The 22,318-nt window shown below is 38.4% G+C and overlaps 1 protein-coding gene across 1 annotated transcript in view; it reads left to right on the top strand.

The window, feature by feature from the left end:
• The window catches only part of F5 (coagulation factor V), a 71,580-nt gene extending 53,595 nt beyond the window's left edge, over positions 1-17,985 (top strand). The window contains exons 15-25 of the mRNA XM_064370684.1: positions 269-505; positions 1,465-1,675; positions 3,095-3,274; positions 5,061-5,177; positions 6,157-6,228; positions 7,147-7,250; positions 7,693-7,848; positions 10,695-10,839; positions 12,776-12,927; positions 15,716-15,898; positions 17,547-17,985. Of these exons, the coding sequence (XP_064226754.1) occupies positions 269-505; positions 1,465-1,675; positions 3,095-3,274; positions 5,061-5,177; positions 6,157-6,228; positions 7,147-7,250; positions 7,693-7,848; positions 10,695-10,839; positions 12,776-12,927; positions 15,716-15,898; positions 17,547-17,693 (1,704 nt within the window). The 3' untranslated portion in view covers positions 17,694-17,985. The remainder of the gene's footprint in view (positions 1-268; positions 506-1,464; positions 1,676-3,094; positions 3,275-5,060; positions 5,178-6,156; positions 6,229-7,146; positions 7,251-7,692; positions 7,849-10,694; positions 10,840-12,775; positions 12,928-15,715; positions 15,899-17,546) is intronic.
• The last annotated feature ends 4,333 nt before the right edge of the window (positions 17,986-22,318 follow it).

The raw sequence follows: 22,318 nt of genomic DNA, 5'->3' as shown, positions 1-22,318 counted from the left end.
CCTGTTGCTCTCATTTCATTAGTAGACAATGTCGATACTTAAGCCTTGAGCCTAAGAACAAACGTGTTTTGGTATTTGTGGAGTAAAACTGCTTGGGCCATATCTCACAGGATGGTTGTGAAAATTAAATGAAATAATATACATAAGCTATTTTGTACCTTATGTCTTAGCTCTGGCTTTATAACCAGCCACTTTGAGCTATAATGCTGAAATTTTTTAGTTTAGATTTTTATGCTTAGGTATACTGGTGGATCATTCTTTTTTCTAGGTTCGTTTTAAAAATTTAGCATCCAGACCATATTCTCTACATGCCCATGGACTTTCCTACGAAAAATCATCAGAGGGAAAGACTTATGAAGATGACTCTCCTGCATGGTTTCAGGACGATAATGCTGTTCAGCCAAACAGCAGTTATACCTACGTATGGCATGCCACTGAGCGATCAGGGCCAGAAAGTCCTGGCTCTGCCTGTCGGGCTTGGACCTACTACTCAGCCGTGAACCCAGTAGGTACTTTCATTGAAAGTTTTTCTCATTCCCCTAATGTCGTAATCTGAGTCCACCAAATAGAAGAGTCAGGGTTATTTCTTGCTAAATGTCTGTCTTGCTTTTCATGAGGAATGTATAAGGGTATGGTTAACAGTCTACATTTATCATAACCGGGAACTCTCCATGTAGCTCTTCGATGACAGAGAGAGAAACATTTATTCAGTGGAGAGGAGGGAGGATTACTTGAATGACTGGCCATGAATCAGAGTGCCTACATTTACAGAAGATGGCATTCATTTGAAATTTTCTTGAACAAGTGTTAGCTACCTTCTGCTCTTTCTTTATGAAAAGAAATGCAATGTCAAGACTCCTTCCTCTATCATTCTGTAGTGTATATGCACTTCAAAACAGTACGTCGTACACAGTATATACCTGCATTAAAAAGAAAAACGACTCCTTCATTTCAGGCATAGTGGAAAGAACACAGACTCAGATTTAAATTTTTACCCTGTCACTTAATGTGTAATCCTAGGAAATTCCTTGACCTGTCTTAGCCTGGTGTCAGAAGTTAAAAATGAGGTAACAGTATATAGTATATGGTAAGCACTTGGTAAATATTTGTTCAATGAATGAATTTATATTTACCATATAAGATAATTGTCAGGATTAAATGAGAGATTGCAGGCAAATCATTTAACATAATAGTAGATTCCCAATAAATAGTATCCCTTATATTATCAATATTATTATTATCATCATTATTACTGGAATAAGGATCTATCAGAGGAAGGAGGATTATGGATACGACAGAATTAGGTAATAAATATCCAGGCTTATTAAGCCATTCATTTATAATCTTCATCTTCAAATTTTGAGCCTATCAGAAACTATCCTTTTCTATTTGATCAGTGATTATCAGAAGAGCAAAGAAATTCCTGAGAAAGGAACAATACAAACAATTTACTCTGTTTTCTAGGAAAAAGATATTCACTCGGGCTTGATAGGTCCCCTCCTAATCTGCCAAAAAGGGATACTTCATAAGGAGAGCAACATGCCTGTGGACATGAGAGAATTTGTCTTGCTATTTATGATCTTTGATGAAAAGAAGAGCTGGTACTATGAAAAGAAGTCCAGAATGTCTTGGAGACTCACAGCCACAGAAGTGAAAAACTCCCATGAGTTTCCTGGTATTTTCCTCTGACTAATTAAATTACACTGGTCACAGTGATTCCTGCCCTTAGATCTTCACAAGATTAGACATGAGATGCTTCTGAGATACCCCGGTGCTACAACTAAAACCAGTTCCTTCACATCCCAGAGGGCTGACGTAATCTGGCAGGTGACACTGTGGGTGAGGCGAAAAGAGAGAGTCTGAAAGATAGCTCAGAGAAGCTGCTGCAGAACAACAGCAGAAAACATCAACAACAAAAAGCCAGCGTGCTTCAGTTGGTAACATATACTGAAAAGGAATTACCATTGTTCTGCAATTTAGAAAGTTAATCAACTTGTTTCTGGATCTCTAAAGGCCCAAGTGTTTATATAAAAGAAAAGACCAAGAATGGTTCTAATAGTTTTAGCTCTCAGCAGCTAGCAGGTGAGACAGGAAACTAGGTACCCAAGTAACAGGAGAATAGTGGCAAGAGAGCATTTGGGTGGTCACACTGGGAAAAGTGTGCCTACTTGGAAATTCACTCAGAAATTTGCCCTGTAAGTTAGCAACTGAAACAGAAACTGAGAGGAGGAAGGTATGAGCTTGTGTTATGAGTATGTAGACAGGTGTTCTCATACCTGATATAATTTTAAGGTGCCAAATGACCTCAACCTCTCCCTCTCCAAAAAGTCATTTGCCTGGTTTCTGAAATTTCAGAGCAGTTCCTTTAATTTAAGAAGAAGGAAACAAAGCACTTCCCTTACTTCGGTTCCAGTTAATGTTTGGTTGTAATATACTTTATCTTTAAAATTTTGTGTTACATTTTTGAGGTGATCAGGTTTCTCAGGAATTAAAAAGAAATCCACGTATTTTACTGCAGGAAGAGTAGATAAAGCCTGAGAACACTAAACACCTAATCTGAGAAGTGGGCAGAGGAGTTATCATACCAATGAGAGAATAAACATGACTTGGTGTGGTTGCTGGGCACGCCAGCGATAAACTCCTAATTTTATAAACTGAAACTTTCTCTGCATTTAGAAGGCTTTAAGGTGACATGCTGTGTACCTCCTTACTGACTCTAACCCCAGGGTTTACTTTGTCTGCCCATATTCGTGTTTACCTTTTTGTAGTAAAGGAAAATTAAGACTGTTAATGGAAAGGGTAAATGGGTAAAGCACAGAGTGTAAAAGCTGGGGAAAAGAGTAATAAACTGCTTGGAAAGGGAGCTCCCCCCGACTTCTGCTGTAGGCTGGTGTGAATGATACGAAGACGGGTGGGTCTGCTTCAGCCTCTCCCTGATATGACATACAGGAGGGCCCTTTCCATGGCTGGGTAGGCCTGGGAATGCAGAACCATGAGGAAGATAGGTGTTGAGTGGGTTGCCTCATATTTCCTTGCCGGTTGCCCTCTCAGTGTCAACAGATTTCTAATTCATTGCAACTCTTTGTCCTTTCAGCCATTAATGGGAGGATCTACAGCTTGCCTGGTCTGAGAATGTATGAGCAAGAGTGGGTGAGGTTACACCTGCTGAACATAGGCGGCTCTCAAGACATTCACGTGGTTCACTTTCACGGCCAGACCTTGCTGGAAAATGGCAATAAACAGCACCAGTTAGGGGTCTGGCCCCTTCTGCCCGGTAATGATTGGGTAATGGAAAGAGGTCCCTGCTAAGAAATACAGGGAAGAGGCAATCATTACCCCTCACTTCCTCCTTGTGCATATACTTCCTAATGGGTCAGAACACAGTGGTTCTGGCACAGAGCCTAGGCAAAGCCATAGACCCAAAGTGTATATGGAATACAAAAATGTCACCTAATTTATGAACTATTTGCAGCACCACACAGGCTAATTGTGTGACCCCACTTGGTTCTACAGAGATGCTATATAATATGCAGGTTCTCCCAAGACACTGTATGTTATACAGAGACAGTCTCAAGCAGATGAAAAAACGAATCCCACAGGGCTCAGGCAGCTATAGTTATCTCTGCTGGGAAGGTTTCCAGATTCTTCAGTTCTGCTCCTCCTCTAGGCTCTGTCACCCTAATATCTTTGGGCAAGTGACTCCAGGAATCATATTTTGAAACTGACTTATAGCCTGCTTAAAGAGGAAAAAATTTTTTCAAATAATTATTTTTTAAATAAAATGAATAACAAAGGTATTTATTTATTAAAGAATAACAAAGCAATTTAGAGCTTCCTTCTATTTTGCCTTCTATTAAAAGTAATGGCAAAAACTGCAATTACAATTTGCACCAACCTAACACATGCTGCCTGAGGATCTAGTGAAGGCAGTCCCTCAACGGCACTTTGGGTCAGGAAGTTCTGTGAATCTGCCTCAGATGCAGGCACAGAAGTCCATAGGGACTGGTTTGGTTAAGAGCAGGGCAAAAAAGAGGATTCTTGTTGGTTTTTCACATGCCAGTAACTCACTAATACATCTAGAGAGACCTGCTGTGTTAATATCAGAGACAGAGGAGATTCAGTCAAATTCGTTCATCTTTTCACTGAGTATTAGCAGATCAGTCAGTCATCCTTCCCATGAGCCTGCAGACAGACTGAGAAGCTAGGATTGACTGGCAACTCTAAATCTGCAAATCTGAATACCTGTACTGGAGAGAGAAAAACTGGAGATCTTTTTCATTATGCTTGAGGAAGATAACCATATCTATTCATTTTCACCCACAATCTGGGAAACAGTCATAAATTACAGTCAACAGAATTTAAATATTAACTGCCAGGGGGTAATATTAAATACGAGAATGGATAGCCAGAGGTTTTAGAAATCTCATTCTTTCAGTGTTTTTTTCTGTGAACAATTTATGTAACTCTTTATTCAAGTATGTAAGTTTTATGAAAAATTTGAAAACATAGAGGAAAAAGGTTTTATTTTGATTTTCTTATATATAAAAGATAAAAAAGCAAAATGAAGAGACGGAAACATGTATGATACTTTTAAAATCTCTATTCAAATATGTAAGCTTTATGGAAAATTTGAAAACATGGAGGAAGAAGGTTTTATTTTGATTTTCTTACATAAAAAAGAGAAAAATGCAAACTGAAGAGAGGGAAATGAAACATGCACGATATTTTGAGGCCCAATGATATCGCTCAAGGTCACTTCGATACTTAGGGCTGTGAAGCTGTGTTATATGTGACTTAACTTGTAACATTATATTTAGATAAGTGAAAGTTCATTCTAGTGAGGTGTGGTAGAGATTAAAAATTTTCTTTTAGTTATCTCTGTGTGTTATTGTTTTGTTTCTATCTGTTATACTTGTAGTCCTACCTAAAGAAAAATGGTTAAATTCTATTTGAAAGTCTCTTGTGAAGCAGGAATTTTAGGATTCTTAGATAACTATCAACCTCAATATTATCTTGTTAATTTTTGCATATGTAATGTTGTTCTTAACTTTTTATTTTAGGTTCATTTAAAACTCTTGAAATGAAGGCATCAAAACCCGGCTGGTGGCTCCTAAACACAGAGGTTGGAGAAAACCAGAGAGCAGGGATGCAAACTCCATTTCTTATCATGGACAGAGGTATCACAAGAGCCATGTGATTTTTTTTTTTTTTTTTAGCAGGAGAGTACCTATTACTAGAATATTACCAACTTTTAGACTGGAAATATTCAACTCTAAGAACCCTGATGTGACAAAAGCATAATTTGTAGCCATAGTTGCTTTTATTCTGGCCCATGGTCTGATTGTATTGAAAACACATCAGTCAGTTCAAAAGCATTTCTCTCAATTGGGAAACATATGTAAAGTGCCCTTCATGATTTGTGATCCATGAGAAAGTACATGTAAGAAATTCTCCAGGTTCCAAGAGTTAAGGAGGGAAAAGGTAACAGGAATTTAACAATGACTGAGATAGTCACTAAACTCGGCATTTCAGCATTTAGGAAACACAGTTTTCATCTGTCCATCTATTCATCCATTCTTCAAACCATTACTAAGCACCCACTGAGTACAGAGCACTGTGCCAACATCCAGGTAGCACTGTGGCTGGTGTCCCTTCCTCGATATAAATAACGTTGTAACTTTGAGGTCAACTTTCAAGTACATAGTCTCATGAGGGATACAACTTTTTTTTTTTTTTTTTTTGTAGAGAAGAGGTGGCCCAACATGGTCTCAAACTCCTGGCCTCAAGTAATCCTCCCACCTTGGCCTCCCAGAGTACTAGGATTACAGGCATGAGCCACTGCACCTGGCCATGGATAGTACTTAATGTTATAAAATAGCATAATTTAAGATGAAAGCCGAAGAAAATTAGTTTAAAAATCAATCAAATTTCAGGATTTCAGTTGTTTTCTTCTAGGATGCCACTGTATCTATTAATGCACCAGTCTTGTTAGTGCATTTACCATTTTATAATCAGATATATTTAAATCAGTGCCACACGAGGTAGGTAAAAATATGTAATTCCGACCTGTCAGAGACATAATCTCTAACCATGGAGCTTTACTTTATTATATATATTTTCTAAGCAAAAAGTATTCATTTTTTCTGTTTTTCATAGAATGTAAGATGCCAATGGGACTAAGCACTGGTATCATATCTGATTCACAGATCAAGGCTTCAGAGTTCCTGGGTAAGTTGTAGCACCATGGCCTGTGAATGGTACCTCCTACAACTGTGCAGCATGCAGCCTGTGAAACCATATCTATGCATCAGTTCTTCTCCTTATGCTTTTCTCTCCTGCAATACAGTGAAGCAGCTTCATTGGGGTACTCATCTGGTAGAGGAAGGAACACTATGGCAGCAGCTAAAGGCCTGTTAGTGTGCTCTTATCACTGCCACCCCTTCTTGTGTATAATGTTCCCGAAAAGTCTTTTCCAGGAAAAACTGGCAGCTGGAGGTCATTGGTTTCTCTACATAAGGAGCCCAGCTTCTCTGAGGGGATTTGGCAAAGATCAGATAGCTTACTCTTTTGACCATGTGCCCATTTCCAAAACTCTCCTCAGTCACCTTTTCTGGTTTTGACCATGCATGTATTTCAGCCAGATTAATAGGGTCTTATCAGCCAAATATTATAATCCCCATTAATATGGCCCTTTGGCTGTGGCAACCATTCATACATTCAGAAAACTTTGTTGAACCCCCACTATGTGTTAGGAACGCCTACAAAGTTTTCTCACATTGCCTCAAAGCTCTTCCCAAGATCAAGAAGTCATGACCAAGAGGATGATGAGGCTCCCATATACCCCTTCCATGTCTTCCTGTTAGGCAGGTACATTCAGCATTAGGCACATCAACATAACAGAAGAAAACCAAACATGACCTGTGTGCAAGAAAGGGGATAGGTGGTGGTTGACAGCTGACCAAACACAGACCTGAAGTCCAGATTTCATCATCAAGGACTGGCCCAGTAGCTGAGGCCCACGCCTAGACTCCTGACTACAACACAGGCCTTCCAAGGATCTGGTTTTCCACTGGATTAAACTCACTCGAGAAATTGCTGAGTTTTTAAAAAGAATTCAGAATAAATCTTTTTCTTCACTGAATTTAGGTTACTGGGAGCCCAGATTAGCAAGATTAAACAATGGTGGATCTTATAATGCTTGGAGTGTAGAAAAACTTGCAGCAGAATTTGCCTCTAAACCTTGGATCCAGGTTTGTCTTAATAGACTGATAATATTTACTGCTGTTGTAATAATAAAAATGAAAGCGATTTAGTAATTCTTCTTGCTACTGTTCTTGCAGTGTTGTTAGGGGAAGTGGCTAGGCACTATTCTAAGTTTTAGGTTCTTAAAATCAACCTCTGAGGTTGGTTCTAGTAATATCTTGTTTTAAAGTTAAAAAAAAAAAAAAAGCCAAGGCACAGAGATACTAACTACTTTCCCAAAATAACACATAGCTAATTAGTCATTGAGTTGGGATCCAAATCTAGGTACTCTGTGCCCAAATATGGATTGCGTGTAGTCATTTTATCAGTTTGCTAAGATCTTAGGTGCTGGCTCTTTAGTTCTGAAGAAAGCTGATTGTATTATGAATTTAGGCAGTGTGTGACTTGCTCACAAGGACAGTTCCGTTTACCGGCTTTCCTATATGGCAGGTGGACATGCAAAAGGAAGTCATAATCACAGGGATCCAGACCCAAGGTGCCAAACACTACCTGAAGTCCTGCTATACCACAGAGTTCTATGTAGCTTACAGTTCCAACCAGATCAACTGGCAGATCTTCAAAGGGAACAGCACAAGGAATGTGATGGTTTGTATGCATATTTCTATCTGAATCCCTAGACTCAGCCTAGGGTTATTATGACTGTGCCTAGTGTTTATATATTTTTAAAAATACCTTCCTGGGTGTTAGAAATGTGAATGGCTTTCTAAGGGTCATATGGAGTAAAGCATTAATATGATGGGTCTGTGTCTTATGAATTAGAGAAGCGGGTTTAGTGAAACTTCAAAACTCCACAAAACTTTAAAAAATCATTGTATCATCAAACAAAATACCCAGATTTCTCAGACTGGCCGATGGTATATGGCAGAGTAGAACATCTGGTCTTGTGCCTCAAGGAGCTCATGCTAAAAATTGGCTACTCTCAAGCCTGTAATCCCGGCACTTTGGGAGGCCGAGGCGGGTGGATCACGAGGTCAAGAGATCAAGACCATCCTGGTCAACACGGTGAAACCCCGTCTCTACTAAAAATACAAAAATTAGCTGGGCATTGTGGCGCATGCCTGTAATCCCAGCTACTCAGGAGGCTGAGGCAGGAGAATTGCCTGAACCCAGGAGGCGGAGGTTGCGGTGAGCCGAGATCGCGCCATTGCACTCCAGCCTGGGTAACAAGAGCGAAACTCCGTCTCAAAAAAAAAAAAAAAAAAAAATTGGCTACCAAGACTTTTAATTTTACTATTGTATTTTGTTTTGTTCTTTATTTCAGTGTACCTGAAGTAAATAGTAGTGTTGATGCTAGTAGTCCTCTGAGGCAGTGTCATTCTCAGACTTTTTGGGGGCCATGCCTGAGGAATGATATCCTCCTGCTGGATCTTCCAGGCGCTTGGCCAGAAGCCCTAACTCTTCCCCTCCTCCCTCCTCCCTTCCCCCAAGAAACCTATCTGAATGCAGGGAGTCGCCTGCCGCTATTATACTGATAAACTTGAATCTGTTTCTGCTTATATTTTACATAAACTTTTTACTATTTTACTATATTATTAGTTACCTCTTTTTAATAATTATTATAATTGTCTCAGAACAAACCATTGAAATCCTAAATTATGGTTCTTACTAATCAGTATTATGAGAGAAACCACACATTGCAGTTGAGTCCACAGCATAAAGATTTTTGCATCTATGTTCATGAGAGGATATTGGTATATAGTTTTATTTTTTTTTTAATTGTCTTTTTCTGTTTTTGATACCACAGTTATTGGTAAGCATGCTCTTTTCTACATTCTAGAAGAGAATGTCTGCAATTGGCATTAATTCTTTAAATATTTGGTAGGAATCACCAGTGAAATCCTCTGGGCCTGCAGATTTCTTTTTGGGCAGTTTTTAAATTATAAATTCTATGTTTTAAATAGTTACAGGCCTATTCAAATTATCTGTGTCATATTGGGTGAATTAAAATACTTTGTATATTTCAATTAATTGGTCAATTCCCTCTCCGTTGTTAAGTTTATGTGTGCAGAGTTGTTTGTAGTATGCCCTTATTATAGTTTTTCACCTCTGTAGTGACTTTGCCTGTTTCATCTCTGATATTGTCATCTGCATCTTTTCTTTTTTTGTGAATCTTGCTAGAGATTTGTCGATTTAAAAAAACTTCTCACAGAACCAGCTCTGCTTTATTGATTTTTCTCTATTTTTATGTTTTCAATATTACTGATACCTGCTCCAATCGTCTGTTTTTTTTTGTTTGTTTGTTTTTTGGTTTTTTTTTTTTTTTTGAGACGGAGTTTTGCTCTTGTTACCCAGGCTGGAGCGCAATGGCGCGATCTTGGCTCACTGCAACCTCCGCCTCCTGGGTTCAAGCAATTCTCCTGCCTCAGCCTCCTGAGTAGCTGGGATTACAGGCACGCACCACTATGCCCAGCTAATTTTTTGTATTTTTAGTAGACACGGGGTTTCACCATGTTGACCAGGATGGTCTTGATCTCTTGACCTCGTGATCCACCCTCCTCGGCCTCCCAAAGTGCTGGGATTACATGTTTTTTGGGTTTTTTTAAATTGGCTTTTCCTGACATTGCTCTGGCAGAAAAAGGTATAGGGCAGAGCCTGGTTACTGCCAGGTGGGGGTGAAAGTCCAGGTTCCCCACTCCGCTGCCACCTAAGAGGGGATCGTTTCTTTGTGTCTGGGTGGAAAGGAGAGTCCCCATTTGGCCTCCACTGACATTACAGGCCAAACCTGCAGAAACCTGAAGCAGGAGCTTCATGAGGCGCTGGAGATGAAAGTCCTGAATCCCTACATGGCCTTTTCTGACACAACCCCAATGAAGGTGATGGGATGCCTCCCTCTTTAGCCTCATGAGCAAAGAAGTCTAGGCTCCCAGCTGAGCCTTTGCTGTTGTGGGCTGGGGAGGGGCCCCAGGTTTTTCTGTGGTGTTGGCTAAAGGAGATAAGTCAGTGTCCACAAGTTTTCTATTATATCTCACTAGGCTGCCCTTTCCTGGTACTTTGGTTAGAGAAAGCAGGCTTTGTTCGGGCTTTTTCAGTCTATACTCATTGACGTTTCCAGGTTGCCGGCTTCTTCATCTCTAAGTCTGGGATTTATGAGGCAAAAAAAACCTCAGAACACCCATCACCATTTTGTTCCTTCTGAGAACTCTAGCCAGTCTGCCTTCTGAGATCTTTTCAGGGTCTTCTTATGCTTCTCTTAGCTATAATGTCCAGAGATTTTAGTTGTACTTAGCAGAAGGAATAGGGCAAAGTACATATACACAATCTTCCTGGAAGTGGAATTATCCCCAAGTACATTTTATGACCAAATTGATTTAGTTCAGGCCCCATGAAAATGTAATATTACAATATTAAATTAGATCAAAATTTTATTATAAAGTCACTTTATAGATAATTACAGGTAATTAAAATAACGAAACCCTCCTCTTTCCTTCTAGTATTTCAATGGCAATTCCGATGCTTCTACAATAAAAGAGAATCAGTTTGACCCACCTATTGTGGCTAGATATGTTAGGATCTCTCCAACTCGAGCCTATAACAGACCTACCCTTCGACTAGAGCTGCAAGGTTGTGAGGTAAATGGTAAGGTACAAAGATGCGTTATTTTCTCACTGCCACTCAAAGAATGAAGATTTGGGTGGTATAGGAGAATGAGTAGAATTTTTAGTTCTCTTTAGTGATTTAGGCTTCTGGGAAAACCTTTGTGAAACAGAGGTTCTACTCAAGTAAACTCTCAGTGTGACCTAGACCAAGACTGGTTCTGCCAGTCATAGGGCAGACAGCATCTCTCTGAAGAAAGTACCTGGATTATATAGACACATCCCAATTCTCCAAGGAAGGGCCCTTGGAGAGGCCTGTTTTCAATAAGATCTACCTGAGATTCAAACTAGGCCTGATTCTTCCAAAGTCCTCTAGGTTATTCAGACCTCAACTTCATGACAGTATCTGGCAACATCACTACTATATATATGGTGTTCAATGAGTGTTTTTGAAAACTGAGTTGGCTTCCCAACTTCCTGAAACCATGATTCTTCTTTATATTTTCTTTCATACCCTATGTAGACACTCAAGTATTTTATATGTTAGCTGCTATTTCTCAGGGGATGTAATGTGACCTGTGATATAAATAAATCTAGGTAATCATAAATGGTCATAATAAAATTCTACTATATATAACAAGGATGTTTAAGAGTCTTAACTGTTCTTCTTGGACTCTTAAAACAGTGCTTTCCAATATTTTTTACTTCAAAGCACACAAAGAAAATAATATCTGCCTGGCATTCTGAGATAAAAGAATGAAGCAATAAATCTAAGGCTTGGCTGATCCAGGCTCCACTTGGCTACTCAAGGGCTGGAGGTGGGAAGAGGAGTCAATAAATAGGCACACCAGAAACCTGCTGCAGCGCACCTGTTGGGAGCTGCAGTACTTCCCTTGGGGTGGAGAGAAGAAGCCATGATTCACATTGGAGAAAGTGGTTGAACCCTGGAATCAGTTTCTTATTGAAGCAGATAATATACCCTTGGATGGACATGGGTATTTTGCCAATGTCCAGATGGCAGTAGTCTGTAACGTCTCCCAAATAAAACATAAATCTCATATTGGCAGGACCACTCCTTGAAACAGTTCCATAAGTCGTTGTGTTTTTTTTTTTCTTTCCATATGGTATAAATGGTGGATTTGTTCAGATCCTAATAAACTACCCTAAAATATGACATTCAACTCTGTTTATTTAAAACATCAATTTTTTAATACAAGAAGCATTAGTTTCTTCTTATTCATTTTCTTTATACTTAGGTAATTATTAGCAGTGGGTGTTATTTTTAGGGCTCTTTTTTTCATGGAAAAAGTAAGGCATCACTTCAAGAATATTTCTGCATGATTTACTAGCAAGAACAAAGTGTCACAGAGATAATGGGCAGTCAGCCAGGTTCACTCACTAGCTGTATTTCTTACAGTCACAGGTCTACCTTGCTGCCTATGATATTCAAATTATACCTTGGAAAAATTCCAAAGGGTATATAACTTGAATTCCCCTCTAAGGATTGAAACAGAAAATATAAAATAGTGACTGAGGGTCCATTGTATCTTCTTTGTAGATTTTATTAGAAGAAACAGAGTGTTTTTTTATATGTGGATAGTTTAGGATTATTGGCACCTCAAAGCAAAGACCAAAGTTTCCATGACTCTCAAAAGGAGGAAGTGAGTTTAAATGTTTAGAACATGGTATTTGGTATCAGATTATCTGAGCTCAAATCAGTTTCTGATTCTTCTGGCTGTGTTACCTTAGACAAGTTCCTGTGTTATGCTGTACTAAAGTGGAGATATTTATGAGCATTAAATAATACATGTAAAGCCTGAGAACAGTATTTGGCACTTGGATTCAATAAATCTTCATTGTCGTGATTATTGTTTTTGTCATTACTTGTTAGTCATATTATTTCTTATCTACTCTGTAGTGCAAAATGCCATGCAGGGAATATTGGTGTGTAATTAATCACATTACTCTTCTTTTGATAGGATGTTCCACACCACTGGGTATGGAAAGTGGAAAGATAGAAAACAAGCAAATCACGGCTTCTTCGTTTAAAAAATCTTGGTGGGGAGATTACTGGGAACCCTTCCGTGCCCGTCTTAATGCTCAGGGACGTGTGAATGCCTGGCAAGCGAAGGTGAAGTATACTCTATGCATGGTTTTCTCTTAGCACTCCAGAAGAAAACAAAGGCCATCACTATAGCAAACATAGGGGATCTGGGAAGCAGGAGTATTTTAATCTGTTTCTGCAGATTAAAATCCTAGGTCCAAGAGCCTAGGTTGTCTGTGGACTTGATAGCTTCAACTATAACTCTGGCTCAGAGAGAAGTCATTTATCATCACTGTGGTTTTTGGTCTAATCTTGATTTAAACCAAGAATGAGCAATTTTTTTTTTTTTTTTTTTTTGCAATGAGACAGATAGTAAATATTTCAGTCTTTGTGGGCCATACATTCTCTGCCATAACTACTCAACTCTGCTATTATAGCAGGAAAGTAGCCATAAACAAGATGTAAATGAATGAGCTGGCTGTGTTCCAATAAAATTTTGTTTACAAAAAATAGGTAGTGGGCCAGATTTGACCCATAGACCACAGCTTGCCAACTCCTCATTTAGACAGCTTACATTAGTGATAAACAAATGATTTAGATTTGCAACATCATCTCTTATTTTTTCTTTACAATTTGTCAATATTTTTCATTTTCTTAAAATGAAATGTCATTTAAACATTTTTGTTCTCTTCTCCACCTGCCTTATTGTAAGAGATTTGTGATATTCCTTGAGACAACTAGAAGCATGGCAAAATGTTGCAAAATCATAAAATCAGTGATTTAAATTAAACAGACACCTTCCAGAGAGTTACATTGCCCCTGATATTAGCCCACTGAGTAATTCAGGTGATTTAATTTTGGGGTAACTCTTGATAGTTGCCTCATTTCTATTAATTCTTCAAATGACCTGAGATATCAAAATGGCATGGGTAACTTGATGATCCCTTCAGCCAACTAAATCTAAATTCCCTACTTTCTATCCTCATACCTCCTCCCTTAAGATATCTACACTCCAATTCCCTGACTTTCTATAGAATTCCAGCACCTATCCTTAAATTAGGCCACCAGAACGGAAAAAAAGAATTGTGATGCTAGTGGGGTAAATAGAAAAGATTGGATTCCACAGTCTTGGGAACTGATATCTGTGTCTTGAAACTCATTCTGGCCCATCACAGAATCACAGAATGTTACAGTAGCAAGAAGCAAAACATCCGGTCTAGATTTTTCCTTTTAAGTCTAAATACACAGGAGATTAAATAATTTTGGCTTAGTTTGGTAGCAGATTAGGACTAGAATCCCATTCTCCCAGTAAACAGGCCATGCTCCTTCCACCATTTGAAGCAGCCCAAACACCTCATTTTGCAATTTTGCAGAGGGGAAAGCTGATACCCAGAGAAGTTAAAATGATAAAAATAATGTTATATTACATTATATTTATATAATTTACATAGCAATATAAATAATAGTTAAAGAGATGTTATTCAATTCTTTTCCAGATGACTCTTTAGACTTGTTCATGGTATAACCTTGTCACCCTATCCTTTATTTTACAAGCTTTTAAAAAAATTTGCACACTCAATAATTTGCTCTTAGTCTTTGTGATATAATAAAGGCTTCAAAGATAAAATGCTGATTTTTAATGCTGTTATTTCAAAGTTAGAATTCTGGATCAGAAATATGTTTCACTTAACCTTCCATTCACATGAAATACCTTTATATGGTCTCTTTAGAGAGGTTGAAAATCAAAGCTGGACACATACAGGCATGTGCATAGATGCTATTCTCTCCATAATTAAAATATCTCTACCTCTGTTATACCTACAAAACCCTTCTAGCTACTTACACTCTGTATCGCTGGTACAACCTTGATTTGAAGACATACTAAGATACCACCCAGATGTCATTACAGGATGTTATAGACTTAAAAGTTTTCTCATATAATCATTCTAAATCAGTTAATTTTCTTTTAAAATACATAAGGCAGGTAGATTTTTGTATAAATACACATATACCTATATCACCTATATATACACATACACCTATGTATGTGGGGGTGATGTTGAAGAAACATGTCAATGTTATTCCCTTTAGGATTGAAGGAGTCTATGGTAGATGATAAATCTCCAAAAGGTAAAAATTTATCTCAGATTATTCCAATACTCAGTTAAACCTTCTGCTCTTTCTCCAAATGCATATCACCAACCTTATAATTAGGCATTTTTCAGGCTGGAGACAAAACAATACCTGTACTGTGTATCAAGTTCTACTTACGGTTTTATCAGGTCTCTCAAATATTACATTTATTTGAAATATCAGAAGAAATTGAACTATTTCTGCTATTTGACATTAGCAGGGGAAAGAGAAGTTGGTTTTTGTAAAATAAGTGAACTAGAGAGAGGATGCTATCCAATTATTTCCCAGATAACTCTTCAGCAATATTATCATATTGCTTAAGAAAGTAATATTTACAGATAACTTAGCAATTTAATACTTTTTTCCAAATAAAACTCATTTATTTATTCATTTATTCCACTATTTATTGAACACCACCTGAATGTCTTACATTGTGGTGAGTACCAGAAAACAAAACTAATTAAGCCTCTACCCTCAAGCAGTAAAGAATACTAAGAAGGAAACAATTATAGTACAATGTGTGAAATACTTCAATAGAAATTTATACACATGTGGCCACAAAGAAAAAAGAGGAATAGCTTCTAGGAGACAGTGAATCCTAAGGGATAAGACAGAACAAAATCCTTTTGAGCTCTGTGCTTTTTTTTTTTTTTTTTTTTGGTATCTTAGTCTAAGAGAAAAAAAAAACAACAACAAAGGTTTTAACATCTTCCTTATCTATGTGGTTTTGTCATTTTTACAGGCAAACAACAACAAACAGTGGTTACAAATTGATCTACTCAAAATCAAGAAGATAACTGCGATTATAACACAGGGCTGCAAGTCGCTGTCCTCTGAAATGTATGTAAAGAGCTATAGCATCCACTACAGTGACCAGGGAGTGGAATGGAAACCTTACAGGCTGAAATCCTCCATGGTCGACAAGGTAGAGTGGCATCTGGGTAAAGAGAAAGCAATCTGAAGACTGTGCTCTGATGAGAATAACAGTATTTTGCATTTGACAAATATGCACTGATATGTACCACCTCTTTAAGTCTTCTGAATCTTAGTTCTTGAGGTGCCTGGTCTCAGGACAGAGACCATGCACATGACCTTTCTGCTTTGACAGAGCCACCTGTGAAACAGTGATGACAAAGCACCAGAAAATATTGTAAGGTTTAGCTAGTTCTAATTGAGAAAGATACTGAAGGGATCCAGAAAATCTTTCACTGTGAAATAACAACATGTTAGCATTACCTTAGATGTACTTGTTATTCATGACTGATCAAATGCCCAATGCCATAAACCTCTCTGTGTTACATTGGTATTAAACAGAAAATAATTGATATCCTAACTGATGATGAGACTGTTATTAAACAGAAAATAATTGATGTCCTTACTGATGACGAGACTAGATTTCCTGCAAAACAAACTACTCCACTACAGTTCTACATTCCTCTACCTCCTAGTTATGTGGTTTAAAAACTACCAGAGGCAAAACTAAGGAGATGGGGGTAATATTCCAGGAATGGAAACTGCTCAAGCCAGTAGAGAGACAGCACAGGAGAAAGGAACTCGTATTTAATGAATTTTCATCAAATGCTCAGCACTTATCTCAGTTAATGAATTTGAACCTGTCTTTCTCCCTTTTAAACTCCTGGTTGTCTATTTTGGTTTGTTTATTTCTCACTACATACACCAGGTTACCCTCATAGGAGGATAAACATCATTGTCATAAACGAATAGTGATTTCATTTCTGCTGTGTATAAACCTTGGGGAACTTGTTGATGATTAGTGGGGGGGGGGGGCGGGGTAGTCACACAGTTTAGTTGAGGATATAAGGTACATGCCAACAAGGATAAATAAATTTAAATGCATGGTCACATTTTATTTTAAATGTTAGCAATAATTAACCATTTATTGGTGGCCACTTCCTGACACTATGCATTTATGTTTACATTCATTTTTAAATCTTTACAATGACTTTCATGAGCTAAAATTTTATTAACCTTATTTTGCCTATGAGAAAATGAAAAATCAGAGAATAAGTAACTTGTTCAGTCACACGGCTAATACAAAGGGGCTGAGGACAGAGCTGGTTTTGCAGCTGCTCCACAGCACCATGTGTGGCTTGTTTATTTTTCCCCAATTTAACTCAGATCACTGGTGAAATGAAATCCCTAACAGAGTCTATCTGGCATGTGATTTTGTAACTGGTAGAGGATCATCTTTGTGTTGGTGTTCTATGTGTTCTTTGACATACTCATTTTGAGCTAATAGGATAAAAAAATTACCTGGGTTGGGCATGATGGCTCATGCCTGCAATGCCAACAATTTGGAAGGCTGAGGCGAAAGGATTACTTGAGCCTAGGGGTTCAAGGCTGCAGTGAGCCATGATTGTGTCACTGCACTTAAGCCTGGGCAACAGAATAAGACCCTGTCTAAAAAAAACAAAAACAAACAAACAAAAAAACTTATTCAATAGGGATAGCACCAAATATCTTATTAAGTAAAAATTTTAAAAACTTATCTGTAAGATTTTTATATATCCATTTATACTGTCATTAAAGATTTTCTCATATTTTGCTTTCAGATTTTTGAAGGAAATACTAATACCAAAGGACATGTGAAGAACTTTTTCAACCCCCCAATCATTTCCAGGTTTATCCGTGTCATTCCTAAAACATGGAATCAAAGTATTGCACTTCGCCTGGAACTCTTTGGCTGTGATATTTACTAGACTTGAATGTTCAAAAACCCAGGAAGAGACTCTTTAAGACTTCAAACCATTTAGAATGGGCAATGTATTCTACGCTGTTTTAAATGTTAACAGTTTTCCATTATTTTTTCTTTTTTTTCTATTAGTGAATAAAATTTTATACAAGAAGCTTTTATAATGTAACTCCTTGCTACCAGTAAGTAAGATAACGGCTATTACTTCTGCATTAATTTGAATACAGATAGGAAAATATTGAGAACCAACAAGAAAATGGCTTATCTTTCACAATGATTAAAAATGCTATGAAATAATATTTATGTGGTTAAAATACTTCATTATAACTCTTTTAAATCCTATATACACTAATAAAGCAGACATTACTTTAAATAAGAATTGATAGACCTAGATAACTTTCATTTCTACATTTTTCTTTAGAATAACTATGATTTAAGAGCAAAGAAAGCAAAGACACGATTTTTAAATGGTTTTTCTTGACAGTGAAGAGAAAAACAATGTTATCAAATGAAATAAGTACTTAAAATATCTTGTCTTTCCTATATAACAATGATTTTTCTGACTTTCCACGAGTAAAGAGACAGCCGAGCATGTTTCCAGTAGCCCCACTGAACTTGTGACTCTGTCCTGGTCTCCCTATGGACTGCACACATTGATATTCAAGGTTGGTGGTCATTAGACATGGAACAGAACTAAAATAAAATAGGCAAGGTAGAACTCAATGTATAATGCTGGTTTTATTCTAGCTGGTACTACATGACACACAGTTTCAAAACATAAGTTCACCTAAGGGAAGGCTCAGAGCTATAAAACAGAGCATTGGAACTGTTGGTCTAAATGCAGCTGTTCCTGCTCCAATAGACTGCTGGCCAAACTGGCAAGCAGTTAAAGTTTTCTTTTAGGGCCCTCCTCTCTATGGCCTCAACTTCCTCCTCTCTTCTTCCAACAACTTCCCCTTTCATCATTCTTTTCCCTGGGGACTTGGCATTCAATGATCCTGTAGATATTGCACAACTGGGAAACCTTTAGACATCCTTAAAGTCACATGAGACAGACAGTCACTGCTGAGGCTGTCTGAAATAAGCCACCCCAAAACTTAGCATTAAAACAGCAACCAAAAAAAAATTTATGCAAGGTTATGTATATGTTACTTAGCTTGATCTAATCATCTCATTATGTGTACATATACTAATATGTTATATATACCATAAATATATACGATTTTGTCTATGAAATTCATAATAGTCTCTCAGACCACAGTACAATCAAATTAGAACTCAGGATTAAGAAACTCACTCAAAACTGCATAACTACATAGAAACTGAACAACCTGCTCCTGAATGACTACTGGGTAAATAATGAAATTAAGGCAGAAATAAATAAATTCTTTGAAACCAATGAGAACAAAAAGTTAACATACCAGAATCTCTGGGACACAGGGCTTCACTTTTGCCACATTCTATTTGTTGTGGACACAAGTTATAGGCCAGTCAAGAGTCAGTGTAGAAGGAAACTACATAGGGTAGACATACCAGGAGGCATAATTCATCGGGAGCATCTTTAGAAACGACCAGAGTTACCTGTTGCACATACCTGTGGAGTAAGCCCTATGAATGTATATGAGAGTTTAAAACATCCACAAACATTGGCTTTCTAATATTTGTATTTCCATTATTTCTTTCTTGTCATGATTCATGTCATTGTCCCATCAACATTTCTAAGATTTCCATTCTGTTAAGAGCAAAAGAGTGGGGAGGATCCAAGATGCCCGAATAGGAACAGCTCTGGAGTGCAGTTCCTGGCAAGAACAACACAGAGGGTGAGTGCCCACTGCATTTCCAAACAAATTTTCACTGCCCACAGAGCAGGAGATTCCTGGGCCTAAAAGTGCCACAAGTTTTCAGCACAGCAGTTTCAGCCGGTGCCACATTGGTGCACAGAAACACAAATCTGGGTGGCTGTTTCAACTGGCGCCTGGAACACCTGGGAGACAGAGCTGCCCATTCAACTGAAAGGGAATGGGCAGAGACAGGGGACCAGGCTATCTGGCTCAGTGGGTACCACCCCCACAAAACAAGCAATCTGAAATGCTCTGGATTGAGAGTTTCACAGCAAGCACAGCAGGACCCAGGACAGTCCAGCTCAGTGGGGGGAAGGGCAATCACCACTACCGAGGCAGTCTGCCACTACCAAGGCAGTTCACACAGCAGCTGGCCAGAGCCTGCAGCAGCTCGGCAACACCTCTGCTGGCAGACTGTGACCAAACTACTCCGTGTGGGGTAGGGCATCTATGAAAAAAGGCAGCGGCATGACAGGAACTTATAAATAAAGTTGACCATCCTAGGACAGAGCACCTGGGAAAAGAGGTGGTTATGAGTTCTGCTGCAGTACACTTAAAAGTACCTGCCCAGCAGCTCTGCACAGAACAACAGAGCTTCCAGCACAGCACTTGAGCTCCTATAAGGGACAGACAAGCAGTTCCCGACCCCCATATACCCAAAGACACACCTCATAAAGGAGAGCTCAGGCCAACATCTGGCAGATACCCTTCTAGGACGAAGATAACAGAAGAAGAAACCAGTAGCAACCCTTACTGTTCTGTAGCCCATGCAGGTGATCCCCAGGCAAGCAGGGTCTGGAGTGGACCTCCAGCAGTTCTGCAGCAGAGAGGCCTGTTAGAAGGAAAACTAAGAAACAGAAAGAAATAACTTCATCATCAACAAAAAGGACATCCACTCAGAGACCCCATCCAAAAGTTACCAACTACAAAGACCACAGGTAGATAAACGCACTAAGATAGGAAGAAACCAGCGCAAAAAGGATGAAAACAACAAAAACCAGAATGCCTCTCCTCCTCTAAAGGATCACAACTCCTCACAAGCTACGGATCAAACATGGATGGAGAATGAATCTGATGAATTGACAGAAACAGGCTTCAGAAGGTGGGTAATAACAAACTTCTCAGAGCTAAAAGAACATGTGCTAACCCAATGCAAAGAAACTAAGAACCTAGAAAAAAGGTTACATGAGATGCTAACTAGAATAAACAGCTTACAGAAGAATATAAATGACTTGATGGAGCTGAAAAAAAACAGCACAAGAACTTGGCGAAGCATACACAAGTTTCAATAGCTGAATTGACCAAGCAGAAGAAAGGATATCAGAGATTGAAGATCAAACCAATGAAATAAAACCAGAAGGCAAGAGTAGAGAAAAAAGAGTGAAAAGAAATGAACAAACCTCTAAGAAATATGAGATTATGTGAAAAGACCTAATCTATCTTTGATAGGTGTACCTGAATGTGACGGAGAGAATGAATCCAAGCTGGAAAACAATCTTCAGAATATTTTCCAGGAGAACTTCCCCAACCTAGCAAGCCAGGCCACCATTCAAGTCCAGGAAATACAAAAAACACCACAAAGATATTTGTCAAGAAGAGCAAGGCACATAATTGTCAGATTCACCAGGGTTGAAATGATGGAAAAAATGCTAAGGGCAGCCAGATAGAAAGGTCGGGTTACCCACAAAGGGAAGCCCATCAGACTCACAGCGGATCTCTTGGCAGAAACCCTACAAGCCAGAGAGAGTGGGGGCCAATATTCAACATCCTTAAAGAAAAGAACTTTCAACCTAGAATTTCATATCCAGCCAAACTAAGCTTCATAAACGAAGGAGAAAGAAATTCCTTTATGGACAAGCAATTGCTAAGAGATTTCATCACCGCCAGGCCTGCCTGAAAGAAGCACTAAACAAGGAAAGGAACAACCAGTACCAGCCAATCCAAAAATGTACCAAATGGTAAAGACCATCGACACAATGAAAAAAATGCATCAACTAACTGGCAAAACATCCAGCTAGCATCAAAATGGCAGGATCAAATTCACACTTAACAATATTAACCTTAAATGTAAATGGGTTAAATGCCCCAATCAAAAGACACAGTCTGGCAAATTGGATAAAAAGTCAAGACCCATCAGCATGCTGTATTGAGGAAACCCATCTCACATGCAAGGACACACATAGGCTCAAAATAAAGGGATGGAAGAAGATTTATCAAACAAATGGAGAGCAAAAAAAAAGCAGGAGTTGCAATCCTACTCTCTGATGAAATGGACTTTAAACCAACAAAGATCAAAAGAGACAAAGAAGGGCATTACATAATGGTAAAAGGATCAATGCAACAAGAAGAGCTAAGGATCCTACATATATACGCACCCAATACAGGAGTACCCAGGTACATAAAGCAAGTTCTTAACGACCTACAAAGAGACTTAGACTCCCACACAATAATAGTGGGAGACTTTAACATTCCACTGTCAATATTAGATAAATCAATGAGACAGAAAATTAACAAGGATATTCAGGACTTGAACTCAGATCTGGACCAAGCGGACCTAATAGACATTTACAGAAATCCCCACCCCAAATCCACAGAATATACATTCCTCTCAGCACCACATTGCACCTACTCTAAAATTGACCACATAATTGGAAGTAAATCACTCCTCAGCAAATGCAAAAGAACAGAAATCATAACAAACAGTCTCTCAGACCACAGGGCAATCAAATTAGAGCTCAGAATTAAGAAACTAACTCAGAACCGTGCAGCTTCATGGAAACTGAACAACTGG

This window comes from Aotus nancymaae, unplaced genomic scaffold (assembly GCF_030222135.1).
Source record: "Aotus nancymaae isolate 86718 unplaced genomic scaffold, 86718_ANA_hifiasm-v0.15.2.pri h1tg000108l, whole genome shotgun sequence".
Lineage (NCBI taxonomy): Eukaryota > Metazoa > Chordata > Mammalia > Primates > Aotidae > Aotus > Aotus nancymaae.
The sequence above is the reverse complement of the archived record's forward strand: the minus strand, read 5'-3'. Positions and strand labels throughout refer to the sequence as shown.